This window comes from Pangasianodon hypophthalmus, chromosome 27 (assembly GCF_027358585.1).
Source record: "Pangasianodon hypophthalmus isolate fPanHyp1 chromosome 27, fPanHyp1.pri, whole genome shotgun sequence".
NCBI lineage: Eukaryota > Metazoa > Chordata > Actinopteri > Siluriformes > Pangasiidae > Pangasianodon > Pangasianodon hypophthalmus.
The window spans coordinates 17,975,365-17,989,826 of record NC_069736.1 but is presented as its reverse complement, the minus strand read 5'-3'; the positions used below and the strand labels follow the sequence as shown (position 1 = coordinate 17,989,826).

The 14,462-nt window shown below is 42.6% G+C and overlaps 1 protein-coding gene across 1 annotated transcript in view; it reads right to left on the bottom strand.

The window, feature by feature from the left end:
- LOC113524235 (transcriptional regulator ATRX) overlaps window positions 1–14,462 on the bottom strand; it is a 30,130-nt gene that overhangs the window by 9,413 nt on the left and 6,255 nt on the right. Inside the window, exons 9-20 of the mRNA XM_053230503.1 lie at window positions 13,880–14,378; window positions 12,802–13,735; window positions 12,446–12,506; window positions 4,432–4,607; window positions 3,472–3,648; window positions 3,210–3,291; window positions 2,987–3,044; window positions 2,321–2,557; window positions 1,828–1,960; window positions 1,253–1,362; window positions 1,001–1,144; window positions 603–780 (exon numbers count right to left, since the gene is read on the bottom strand). Coding sequence (XP_053086478.1) covers window positions 603–780; window positions 1,001–1,144; window positions 1,253–1,362; window positions 1,828–1,960; window positions 2,321–2,557; window positions 2,987–3,044; window positions 3,210–3,291; window positions 3,472–3,648; window positions 4,432–4,607; window positions 12,446–12,506; window positions 12,802–13,735; window positions 13,880–14,378 — 2,789 coding nt within the window. The remainder of the gene's footprint in view (window positions 1–602; window positions 781–1,000; window positions 1,145–1,252; window positions 1,363–1,827; window positions 1,961–2,320; window positions 2,558–2,986; window positions 3,045–3,209; window positions 3,292–3,471; window positions 3,649–4,431; window positions 4,608–12,445; window positions 12,507–12,801; window positions 13,736–13,879; window positions 14,379–14,462) is intronic.

Sequence of the window (14,462 nt, the reverse complement as noted above, 5' to 3'; positions counted from 1 at the left end):
GGGAGCAGGATTTGGCAGGGTTTAAGTACAGTACATTACAAATAGGGAGCAGTATCTGGCAGGATGTGAGCACAGTACATCTGAATAGAGAGCAGGATTTGGCAGGGTGTGCTGTACAGTACAGTGTGAATAAGGATCAGGATTTGGCAGGGTGTGAGTACAGTACAGTGTGAATAAGGATCAGGATTTGGCAGGGTGTGAGTACAGTAGACAATGGATAGGGAGCATGATTTGGCAGGGTGTGAGTACAGTACATTATGAATAGGGAGCAGGATTTGGCAGGGTGTGAGTACAGTACATTATGAATAGGGAGCAGGATTTGGCAGGGTGTGAGTACAGTACATTATGAATAGGGAGCAGGATTTGGCAGGATGTAAGTACAGTACATTATGAATAGGGAGCAGGATTTGGCAGGGTGTGCTGTACAGTACAGTGTGAATAAGGATCAGGATTTGGCAGGGTGTGCTGTACAGTACAGTGTGAATAAGGATCAGGATTTGGCAGGATGTGAGTACAGTAGACAGTGGATAGGGAGCAGGATTTGGCAGGGTGTGCTGTACAGTACAGTGTGAATAGTGGATTAGTATTTGGCAGCTTCGTACCCGGGTCCCGTAGCGCTGTGCGTAGGTTCTCCTGCTGTTTGGCGTATTTGGCTTGATCTCTGTCTGTGAGAATGCGGTACATTTCATAACTCATGATCATCACACCACCTCTCCTGTGCCAACTGGTCAGAGCGCTCACGCGAGAACACGCCAACTTCACTGTCGCTAACTCCATCACCTGAACATCAGAGAAGATGATGTACATATACATCACTTTTAATAACTACATTAGGAATGATGTAGGTCTTACAGAAGAAAAGCTAACTATATGTTTATTAGTGGTTATATCTATATATACGGTTCTTCCACTACAACTCCAGACAAAGCACTTTCTGGAAAATATGCTATGTTCTTAATTCACACATAATTTTTTCCATTAAATTTAAAAAAACACTCACCTCCATTTTCTTCTTGGTGATGCCGCGCTGCCATTTGTCGAACTCGGCCTTCCAGTTGAGCACTGTGTTCAGAGGACACACCACTAGCGCCGTGTTCAGCTCCACCAGCTCACACGTCAACACCGTGTGCAGAAGCGTGATCACCTGAAACACACACACACACACACACACACACACACACACACAACAGGTCACTTCTTGTAAATGACATCATATGCTCAAGTCTATTGAGCCTCTTCATCACACACACACCTGCAGTGTCTTTCCGAGGCCCATGCAGTGGGCGAGAAGGCAGCCAGAACCAGGAGATGATTTCACCTTTGCTATGGACTCACAGCAGCTGTCCCATATGAACTGCACACCTACACACACACACACACACACACAAACACACACACACACACAAACACACACACACACACACACCCACCACACAAAACACAAAACACAAAAAAGCCAGTGTGTTAGAAAAAACTTGCAAATTAAGTCAATGGGAATGGATCTATTTCTAATGAGAAGAAAAAAAGGTTTGTTACACACACACACACACACACACATACACACACATACACACACATACACACTCATACACACTCATACACACTCATACACACTCATACACATTCATACACATTCATACACATTCATACACACACACACACACACACACACACATACACATACATATACATTCATACACATTCATACACATACACACACACACACACACATTCACACACATACACACACACATACACACACACATACACACACACATACACACACACATACACACACACATACACACACACACAAACTTTCCTTACCCTCTCGTTGATGAGGTTTCAGTTTACTCAGCAGGTATGTATCCACCTGCACCAGACATTCCCGTGTTGCATCATCGAGTTCTAGCACCAGAGGGAGAGGTCTGGGGGCAGGAGTCTCAGCTACTATCATCACCTGGAGCCACACACACACACACACACACACACACACACACACACACACAGAGTCCGAAATGTTTCTCTACACACTATTCCCTACACTGGAAAATCAGGAACACTTCATAATGCACTATTTATAGGGAACAGACCTCATGACTGAAGTAAACGATTTCGTTCACTACATTACAAGGTAATCTCATTCCTTGGCATAATAAATAATAATAAATAAATAACTCGTTACGCAGTTATTTGCCCCAGGTCAATAAAGTAACTGAAGATAAGTAACAGAGTCGACTATAAACCACACACGTTACTATAGAAACAACAGGACTAAACAGATCACGTCTCTCTTTTTCCTGTGACGCAGTTAACGCACCTCTGAGTCTTCTCGTCCTTGTTCTTTGCTCTCCTCCTTCTCCTCCTCCTGTCGTCGCTGTCTGTCTCTCTCCGCCAGCCTCTTCCTCCTCTCCTCTTCCTCCCTCAGCGCCTCCTGCGTCTCCTTCGCCAGCTGCTGCACCTCCAGGATCCTCCGGATCTTCCTGCGGCCCTTCGTAGGGCTCGTACACTCCTCTGCGTCTTTATCGTCCGAATCGGAATCGCCGTCAGCGCCATCCTGATTCGTCAATACGCAAACACACGTACACGTTATGCTAAGTAGGCGTGGCCTTAATGAAAGAGGGTGTGGCCTCTTACAAATCTACATTTGTTCTTAATAAATAAATAAGGACTGATGTTCTGTTCAACAATAATAACAAAGCACAACTAAACTGCTCAGCGATAAAAGATTAACGTCCACGTATACTCTACACGTCCACGTTAATGTATACTATAATCATGTCTTTAGTGCGCTAGTTTGAGAACTTTTTTGCGAGGATTAAAACACTCTATGTGGTGCTGTTACAAGAAAATAATCAACGACAGGGAGGTGTGATGAAGCACGGCATTTTCCCATAACAGCAAGGCCCGAAGTGTTTTATTCCCCTTATACCATGATTACAATTATAACTTACAAATGAATGACGCATCGCTTTTTTTTTTTTACCTTTCCAGGAGGCGTGTGAGGTTCACCATCAACAGCTGAATCCTTCTGCGTCACGACGCTGCAAACAATCCATCAGACAGCAGTTAATAATCTGTAACTCATCTCACTGCATACAACAATGAAATCAACAATATTAGAGCTAACACCTAAAACTTGCGTGTTTCACAATGTTTAAATAATCATGATTCCACGTTATTTATTATCCCCGGATTGGCTGATTTACCTGCCATCCTCGTCTTCTGATTGGCTGACCACCTCACTCAATGCTGACTCCTCACTGGCTGATTCTCGGTCGTCACTGCTAACTGTAAAGTTTAAAACAAATTCTTTTCGAGTTTCTGTATCATTTTTATATCATTGATGGCATCAGAATTACATTAAAATTATTATTTTCTCCAGTAAATATTTATGCACATGGGAAACTACCTTCAATAGTTAAACTAAAAGGAAATTTTTTATTATTTTTTTTTAATCATGTTTCTAACCGACTATTAGCTTGGTTGTCGGTGTCTCCTCCCTTTTTCTTTTCTGATTGTCAGGTTTATCGCCGTCATCTTTAGCCGTGGCCTCCCATGGGGTCAGGCGACAGCGCAGCAGGTGGTGACGGGACTGCCGGGGTTTCGCCGGATCGTCCGAGTCAGAGCTGTTATCGGTCGGCTCACCTGTGATATAATAACATTTATGAAGGCAAAGACATGAACGCTATGGCTCTGAGTGAAGCTTTATGAAACCTTCAACGCAGATGAGGTTACTGGTAAGAAGCACAGACTCGCTGCAGTTTTGGGGCTTCACTCACAACCAAATAAGAAGTACATAATATTTCTTATATTAAAATTCTGTTGGTGCCGTGACCCGGCTGTAATACTGATGTTTTTTAAATGAGAGCTGCGATGATAGAGCTGCATGATCTTATACCACACTGAAAAATCAGATTACTTATAGATATATATAAGGTATATAATATATAATGTTATAAATGATGTCTCTTAAATTCTGCAACAATTTTTTGTATCTTTTTTTTTTTTTTAAATATACAAAATTACTGTTGGCTAAGAGCGATCCTCTTACTAAATAAGGTGGTTATGCATTACTTTACCCAGCTTTTACACACATTTTTTTTTATTACATGTAACTACATAACTACAACGTCAAACTAACATTCAGTAGTAAAACTTGTTGACAAAGAATTTCCAGAGACGCAATTAACAGCCTTAAAACCCACATGGGCTTTGCGCAAATACCTGCTGATACCTGAGTGACTGTAATTTTATTTACATTTTGATGATTATCGATATATTACTGTTGCTATGGTTACATCCAATCACTGTAGCCTATAAAGCGTTTATTTCTGTGGTATAAATTGTGCCAATTTTTTGATTTCGTTTGCTGAATTTGAGATGCTCCTATTAACAGCATCCTGTTCAAACAATAAAGCAGTTCCTCACTGTCTTCAGCGTTATCCTTCTCTTCATCATTCCCTTCATCCTTCTCTTCCTTCTTCCTCTCCTGCACGCTCTCCTCATCCTCGGCTCTGGATCCCTCGTCGTCTGAGGTGTCGTCCTGATCAGAGCTGGACGATAAGTTGGCTCTGATCTCCGCCAACAGGATCTGTTTCGCAATTCTACAAAGATCAAGAGAGGAAGAAAAGCGATTTGGTCTCATTTAGAGTCGGTGTCGCAGACGTAGGCGTCTTTTCTTTAATGCTGTATAGCGGCCAGATCAGTGCTGTTCGTTCACACACAGGACGGATGGGATGATGTTCTCGCAGGACACCAGGATAACAAACGAGAGACGGCCGATCATTACCGCTCTCATCTGCTGAACATGCATTCCACTAATTAATCCGATTATTATTAGACATGTTTTACTCAACCAGCTCTAAACCTGAAAAGGTAATAATAAGATAGCAAAGATTTGTTCAAATGTTTACACTGAAACAGACAACTGAAAAAAAAACGGTTTTATTGCTTATGCTTATTATGTATTTTTTAAAAAAAAAAAAAAAAAAAAAAAGGCATAAAGTTGGGAATTAAAAAAGCGGGAAGTGTCTGCTACAGCCAGAAATGTCACATTTCCCTCAAAACCTACTTCATTACTGCAATCAGCTACATTTATTTATTTATTTATTTACTTACTTACTTCCTCCCTGCACTTTCACTAGAAATGTTCACTAAAGATTAAACACTGCTTCACATTTAAAGCTAACTTTATTGAGAAGCAAATGTCTAGTGAGAAATTAGTGATATTTTATTAAAAACTGTCCTATAATCCCTAATTCCTAATAAATGAAGAGTAAAATGCAACATTCAGCCAACCTCAGGATTAAAATATAGAGCTATAGCAGCTAAGAACAGTTGTTGCTAGCGAGGCAGGCGTATGGATTCACTAGAATTTCCCCCCATGTTGATTCCATGATTTTTTTTTTTGTCTAACTAGAACAAACAAACAGACATAACAAAAGAGCCAAACCAGGATCGTCCTATAGTGCTGTCTTTAGCTCTAAATGCTAAAGCAGCTAATAACAAATCAAAGTTAGCAGGGCAGGCTAACTGCTGCAGGTTTCTGCAACGACGTTACATCCGCTCCGACTTGAAAAGAATCACTAAATAGAGCTCCAGGTGCTTATAATCTACCATTACACCATTAACTGTGTGTGAATATAGGAAAAAGAAAAACAAAAGAAGGGATTCAGCTAGCGTTTAGCGTGAACATCAACCTCTCAGAATAGCCCCAAAAAAAAAAAAAAAAAAAAAAAAAAAAAAAAAAAAAAAAAAAACCTAACGACTTAAATTCATCTTTTTTTTTTTTTTTATGTATATCTTGAGTTTTAAGCTAATAACAAGGCTAGTAAAGAAGGCTAAGCACTTGGATGTCACCCCTTGCTAGCTACTGTGCCAGTTTTCTTCAGCTCAACATCCTACACCATGCTGGGAAAAAAAAAAAAACAGGATTTAGTCTGTATTAGCCATGCTAGCACATCTACATCTTTTTAGTCCTGATTTTAAATATGAAAACATTTTATAGATCCATCATCTACAACACATGAATGAAGCTAGCATGATATTAGAAAGGTTGGACTAATTCTTCCTGACAGGAAGTCATCTCAGCGCTCTTAAACATATTTGTTAGCTAGCTAGTAAGCTAACGTGCATTGAAGCACGTGGGACCTCTAGTTATACGTTACAGCTAACTGCTAACTTTCTTCATTTCAACAGACATATTATTAAAGATTTTAGCTTTTACACAGATTTGTAAAATGTGCTGCAACCCGACTGGAATGCGTTTTTGACATGAGCGTTCAATCTGATGTATACTCCCAGTGCATTATGGGTAATCAGGAGAAATTTGAGCGTTTAGACCTGCATCGCTCCCTCATCTGACCAAATTTAAACTCATTAATTCAGTTTTTTTTTTTTTTTTAACTCGTTGCATGTCTGTAGCCTTTAAACAGCAGCCTTCTTGATTTCAAATGAACAATTAAATAAATAAATTTAAAAAAAAACAAGAAACACAGAGACGAGACGAGAGTGTGGGGTAAATTATTTTATTACAACGCCGCTTACATACAGATACAGTTTGTTTAAATCGTGACCCATGTGGGTGCATGCAATTTATTTACAATTTCAACAACAACAACACAAAAAAAATTTGTGAACTGAAATTTAGCATGCAGTGATTTAAATTTTCTCTTTCTTTCTTTTGTTGTGGTGTGGAAAGTTCCAGAAAAAAAGAAAAAGAAAGGGACAGAGAGCACGACAGGAAAAGCAGAAAAAGGGTAGAGATCACGAGAGCGATAGCGATAGCGAGAGAGAGAGACAGAGAGAGAGACAGAGAGAGAGAGAGAGAGAGAGAGAGAGAGAGAGAGAGAGAGAGAGGACGTGATTAGCCGGGCCGGCAACCTGGAAAAGTGGCTCGCCTCACGCTACGCTGCAGAGAGACAAAGAAAACACGAGAGAGAGAGAGAGAGAGAGAGGGAGAGAGAGAGAGAGAGGAAAGGAAAAAAAAAAAAGAAAAAGAACATTGACACTGTGGCCTCGATCGTTTTTTACCCCACACACAGCCTCGGCTCTGGTCACTGCAGACGGAAGTGAGATAATCTCCCTACGAGCGCAAGGACGGTCTGTAATGATTCGGTAAACACAAGTCATCGAAACATTACTTCACTTTAAAGCTAAAGCACTGGACTTGTGTTATAATCTAGAAGATGAATAAATTCAGCATAACGTTACTATTATTATTATTATTATTAAACCACCACCACCATCATCATCATCATCATCATCACACTATATATAAAAAACAAACACTGCCAATTAGTAAAGAAAACTAAGAAAGACAGGAAGTTTGCTAATTAGTGATGAGATGCTAATGACATCTTGGTAGCTAACTTTACGCCTAGCTACCTAGCTACGTTCGTACTAGCAAGCGATTATAAATTTCCTGCGAGACACCGGGCTGCGATTTCAAAAGCATGCAACGTCTGAATTGAGATTTTCTGAATTCTATGAAAATTAGATATGATGCTACAAAAAAAAAAAAAAAAAAAAAAAAAAAAAAAAAAAGCTACAAATCCGAACAACAGGCTTAAATGATTCCTCGGACCAAACGCGGAATCTTGAAAGTCTGACGTTTGTTAATTTCCCCATTTTCGTTCCTACCTGCAGTTCTTACGGGACTTAGAACTCTGATTAAACGTGTAGAGAGACATGATGATGAAGAAGAATAAAAGGTTGGAAGGAAGTAGCAGAGATCGCTGGAACCTCTGGTGAGTTTACGCAGTGAGTACATTCAGCTTGCTTTACCAACGAAGCAGATTTATTTATTTATATATTAATAAATAAATAAATAAATAACAGAAGTGATGTGTATAAGTCATATACAGTGGACCGGACAGGCCACGCCCATAAGCGTCAAAAGTAGCAGGTGCCATTTGTCGATGATGCAATGATGCATTTTCCTAGTGCATTATGGGTAAGAGAACTTTGTCCACCAAAAACACCGTACGAACCATGAATAACTGACGCTCCGAGAAGAACGCTAGCTAGTTCATAACACAAGTCCAGCTGGTTTGAATTCCTATTGCTACACACTCAAAACCATGATGACTGAAAACCTTCACACGGTACAAAATCATTCATTTAGACGTTTCTGACGTTTTTCTGTCTCAGACGGAAAAAAAAAAAAAAATTCCGAACAAAGCCAGATGGCTATTCCTCAGGGTGCCAATACTAATGGTCATTCTCGCTCTGCAGCCCAGTTATGCGCTAATACGTTAACAGACTAGAATCTGAGGTAACGACTATCGGCTGAAGCGTGATGGTGGACGTAGAAGCGACAGAACCAACACGGGGGGAAGAAAAAAACAAAACAAAAAAAAAAAAAAAACAATTGTTAGAAAGAAAATGTTCAAACTTGGGATCGGAAATTCTGCCTCGCCTCAGCGTGGAAACTTGTCGAAAACACCGCACACACGAATCCGAGGAGAAATCCCAGGAGAAATCCCAGGAGAAATCCCAGGAGAAATCCGAAACTAATCACTTTGTATAAACTCTCAAACAGACGGCGAGTTTCAATACTTAAACGTGTCGTCCTCCACGCGCTGAGTGCTGAATCACTCGTTTTTGGTCTGATTTTCAGGGGTCCAAGCACCGAGGGCTGGACACTGTCACCTCACGACAAAAAAACAAAAAAAAAGAAAAAAAAAAGAAAATAATAATAATAAACAAAAAAAAAAAAAGAGGAGGGTCTGAACAGGTTCACAGTTTCCATTGTACTATATACAATCGAGTCATACTGACTTGCTAACAAGCTAGCGTGCTAAATAAACGAAACACATTTCCATCAGCTGCTTTGCACATACGGAGGCATTTGAGGAATAAAAGCCAAATTTGAAGGAATTTCAAACTTCATCCACCATCAGACCGCAATGCATTCTGGGTAAGTGCTCAACACCTTGAGGAGAAAAAAAAAACACTTCAAAGACGATCTTTAAGGTGGCGGTGAAGGTGTTTTTTGTTTTTATTTTTTTCCCCTCTCCACGCGCTCTGACTTTCGTCCCTGGGTTAATAAATGGGTGGAGCCTGAGTTAGATTTCATCAGCCAATTGCAAACTTGGTTTTGTGACATCATCACCAGCCTCCGTATACTGATTTGCATAAAATAGTGGTTTTAATGGCACAATAGCGTACGGGCTACACTATCAGGTACTTGCTAACGTTAACGTTTAGTTTAACGTTAAGTAAAATTTTTCACTTTGTAATTGGCTGAACAAATTTGATCTAAGCTCCGCCCTTGCCGACCTACAGAGAGTCGGATCTCGGAGAGTCGGAGCGAGAGGGCGTTAGAAACGGTACTGAAACGGGAACAGAGTCTTCCGAAAATCTCCAGTTTTCAATCGGAAACTGTCTTCATTCGCTACGTACGCGTTTTATACGAAAAAAAAATTATTGAAAACACTGAAATCCTCCCCCCAAGTCAATACAAGATTTAACGCCAATCTATGTACCTATTTTTTTTTTTTTTGCGCACCTACCGTTAGCAAACCAAACAGCCCTTGAAATGTCTGACCGACAATATTGCACTTCCAGAACCGTCAGGCTGTGGCCTACAACACACACACACACACACACACACACACACACACACACAAGACACACAGGAGTAAGTGCTCGCTTACCAAGAAAGACCACTGACAGGTGTGTGTGTGTGTGTGTGTGTGTGTGTGTGTGTGTGTGTGTGTGTGGTGGGGGGGTAGCCACCATTTACAGGCTAACTACAAGCTAATAAAACTGGTTCAGCCTCAAAATAAATAAATAATTACAAAACACGCGAGTCAAAATGTAACAACGAAAAAAAAAAGTGTAGAAAAAAAAAAAAAACTGACTTCAGAAAAACGGAGTGAAATTTACCTCATCCAAATTATCATCCAAATTATCAGATCAGATCAGATTTCTGAGGAACTGAAATGTTCGTAATGTTTTCTCTTCCTCGCAGATAGAAGAAAAAAAAATTTACCATCACAGGCTACACAACAGACTGGGGAAGGAAAAGCAAACAAACAAACAAACAAACAAACAAACAAACAAACAAACAAACAGTACTGAGGACAATCCTGACAATATAATTGCAATTTTTCTAGCGTGGCTATAAACGCCATAAATCCGTGCATCGGAGAAGTTGGAGGAAACTCAAAATAAAAATAAAAAAAATTATATATATATTTTTCTCTTGTTTCATGTAAACGTACTGCTTCTTTCGAGTGAAATAGTTTTCATTTAAAGGCAGCGTGTGACAATACTTTAATCGTTAAACACACAGACTGGCAAACTTTCGCAAAAATGGCTGACAACGAACCAAAACACACCGGGGGTGCCAATACTTTCATCTTTTGTTAAAGAAATAAAAATACAGCGATGTTTTTTTTTTTTTTTTTTTAATGAGTGCAAACTTTACCAAACCGCAAGGAGTCGTGCATCTGTGGCTGAACGTCGCAATCTTTCTCCGCCGTGCGTGAGGCCGCTAGGCAGAATGTGTTCAGCTACATTAGCGTGTCCTCGACGTAGGAACTTGGGATTTACTACAAGATGGAGGATTTAAAAATTTTTTTTTACTTGGATCACAGTACAGTCAAACTACAAAATGATAAGAAAATGTTACTGTGGGTAAATAAATAATAATGTTAATAATAATAATAATAATAGTAACATTAAATTGCCGTTTTCTAGCTCCGCCCACATGGTACCCAGGCAACAGGGGGATGCAAATTCGTCACGTGTACTTGGGTCTTCGGTACAGCACGGCTTCGCGTGGTGGTTTAAATAGCGTCAACATGGAGGATTATGGGTAATTTGTATAGCAGGAAAGATTACGCGAATCAACCAATAAAAGGAGAGGAGGCGGGACCTGTGATGCCGTCTTTGAATCTGAGCAGGAAAACTCGCCGCATTTCTAGCTACAACAGCTCTCTGAAGAAAGAAAAAAAAAAAAAAGTTAAACACTCCCCAATCAAAACGATTCGCATTTAACCGCTTTCTTGATGAACGTGAAAAGGCGTATTTGGTGGCACTTTAGCACAATAATTAGGTAGCTAGCTAGCTGAGAGCGCGCCTAGCTACCTCCATAGCTACGTGACGAAAAAAAATTTGGTTACATTTCTGCCTCAAATGTTTCTGAAAATGTTCCTAGACAAACATTTCTTCTTAGACTGTTGGACTGTGGATTAACTTTCCGTAGCAATGCAACTAGTTTTATTAAAACTCCGCCTCTTCACCGATCACGAGCCTTTCTGCTTTAAGACGACATCCGAATAAAACAAACTCCACGGAAACGATTCTTTAAAAAATAAGAAACACTTAGGAGGAAACTCTCACACCACATGATGCTGAAGGTCCATTTACAACAAAGTGAATCTTCTCCCCTGGTTACTAATGCTAACGAAACGGAACAGCTACACGAAAACTGCAAACGAAACCAGCTCTACCTTCACTGCGTCACCATGACGACAGCTCGAGCGACTCCAAGGATTTACACGACTAGTATTATAAAACGTAAATAACTAATGCTAACGGAACTTCATTGACAGATGCTACAATACTCGTAATAAATAATCAGCTAAAAGAAATAAAACCGGGTGTGGTGTTGAGTGAAATCACGCCGATGAGCTCGACTCTGGATCTTCGGATCTCATCGGTAATTATGTGCTGATTCTCAAACCAGAGGGAAAAAAAAAATATTATAATAATAATAATAATAATAATAATAATAATCATCGGCAAATTGTTGAATGAGAACTGGAACGCCGGCCCTGGGGCGTGTTTACATCCGGAGTGAAACAGTGTCCAAGTTGTTCATTCGGCTTTGTTTGGAAATAAAGAGGAAAGAAACACAGCAGCTGAGCCGACTAGGCATGTGCCGATATCACGATTTAGGATCTAATGAAATCGCGTTAGATGTTTTTTTTTTTCTGTCATATTTTTAAGCAGCTCTTACTCTACTCTTAAGCAGATTTTACTTTAAATGGGTCAAAAACATGGTCCGTAACACAACAGTCTGCAGATTTTCAGTATATTTGAGGTGTCCTTGATGATATTGCGCATGCTGATTATCGCAATGTATCGTACAACTGATTATCAGCACATGCCTCCAGCTTCTGTCAGTCTAGTACACTGGATAGTGCGCACTACACAGGAGAGGTTTCAGATTTGTGTATTGCAGCTTGTGTGTGTGTGTGTGTGTTACATGTTGAGCCGGCGGAGCACGAGGCCCGTGCTGGCCGCCGCCCGGGTGTGTCGTGTGCGCGTGGGGGTGAGGGGAGGTCCTGAAGTGTGTGAGCTTTTGAGGCGTGTTTGGATGCCAGCGGCGGCGGCGGCGGCGGCGTGTGTGTCGGGGGGTTTGATGGGGTTCAGAGGTTCAGACTGAGACGGAGAGCTTCGGCCTGCGCACTCCGAATCCAAACCGTACCTATTCTCCACATCATCCTCATCCAACACGACCGGGGCGGGGCACACGTCCACCTCATCACCTACACACACACACACACACACACACACACACACACAGAGAGAGAGAGACAGAGAGACAGAGAGAGAGAGAGAGAGAGAGAGAGAGAGAGAGAGAGGCAAAGTGAAAGAGTGAACAAAGACAAAGTGAGACAGAAAAATGAGAGAAAAAGTGAGACATTAATATCAGACACTCGTTAACATTTAAATGCTTTCAAACACCAAATATTAGAGTGAATGAAATAAAATGTAAGTCTTTAACAGTCTCTCTTGACGCTAATGACGGAAGCGTGAGGTGTGTATGCATCATCACTGTACCAGAGGACTGCTGGAACGTTCCGGATCCCATCAGCGCGACGTCACTCAGCGGTTTAATCTTCTGGTCCAACTCGTCCGAGTCACTGCTGTCCATTTCCTGATCGCTCGACGAACTCTCGCTATCCATCGTCGTCTTGGCAACCTTGTTGGGAAGACCTACAGTCCTCCTGACCTTCGACCCAGGATCCACGACTTCTGCAACTGAAGAGGAGGAAGAGGAAGAGGAGGATGAAGACGACGACCTCTCTTTAAGTTTCCGTTTGCGTGAAGTTCGATCTTGGCAAGGGGGCGTGGTTTTGACCAGACCAAAGAGGCACTGCTTTCTGACTTCCTGGTTTGTGTCGGCCCCGCCCCCATCGCTGTCGACCCCTCCCTCCTCCTCGCTGGTGGCCATGGCGGCGGTGGCGGTCTGCAGCAGCACGGCGGGCACTTCGTCCGAGTCCGAGTCCTCCTCTAGGCCGGCGTGGGTGGCGTCCGAGCGCCGTCGCCGTGGCGTCGTCTTGACGCGAGGAGAGCGCTTGTTCTCCTCCGCCATCTCCAGCTCGTCGCCTTCATCTTCTTCGTCTTCATCGTCAGTGTTTTCCTCCTCCATCGCACCATCTCCTTTCCCCTCACACTTCTCTTCCTCCTTCACCTCCTCTTTTCCCTCCTTTCTGTCAGCCCTTCTTTCCGTCTTCTCCGCCTTTTCCTGTTTTACCTCCTCCTTCATTTGTTTATTTACCTCCGCCATATCTAGAGCGGTGACTCCGGCGGAGCTAGCGTCAGCATTAGTGTCAGGATTGACAGAAGTCTCTAACGGGACGGGTGTCAGCTTCACCACCAGTTCCTTAGTGACGCCCGAGCCTCTCGGAGCCCGGGGTTTCCGCTGCCGAGGTTTCGCACGCTGTCTCTGAGGCTCCCGCTTGCCCCCGTACAACTCCCGATCCAGCGCTTCCTGTAAAATTGTATATAATCAGCCATCAGCTCAGGGGACGTCACTGTTTCTTAGTGAATCATCTGCAATAACGTAATCGAGGCTTAAATGCACATCAGTGAGGTCGCAACCGGAAAATTCCAAAGCAAGCGATATTCCCGTTACCTGCAGGGCGGTGTGTGCCTGGCGCAGGTCCTGCAGGATGGTGCGGAACATCATCAGTCTCCTCGCTCGGTCCACGTCCTCCTCCTCGCTCGCCTCCTCGTCCCTCTCGCTCTGCATGAACTCCACGAACGAGCGGTTCAGCGACGTGGTCATGTCCACCACGCGCTGCATGCGCTCACACAGACCCCTTGAGGGCGCCGAGCTGAGCGGAAACCCCGTCCCCGCCCCGCCGCGCCCGCCCCTCTGCTTCCCGCGGGCCCCGCCCCCTACGCCGGCCCGTTTGCGAGCCCAGATCTTCTCCAGGTTCTGGAGCACCGAGTCGCAGGCCAGCACCAGGTCCATGAGCGGCTCCGGGCTGCACACGTAACAGTACCACTTTCGCTCCTCCTCCAAGATGGCCGACAGTTCCCGCCGCCCGAGGTTCCGCAGCACGCACTTCTTGCAGAAAGCATTGCTGCAGTAGTCACAGCCAATCAGACTGCCTCCTTCCGCACACCACCTGCGACAACGGCCAATCACAGCACAGCACATTCACGTTACTCACTTAAACACCGCGTAAGCAAATCCTACGTCTTTATTTTAT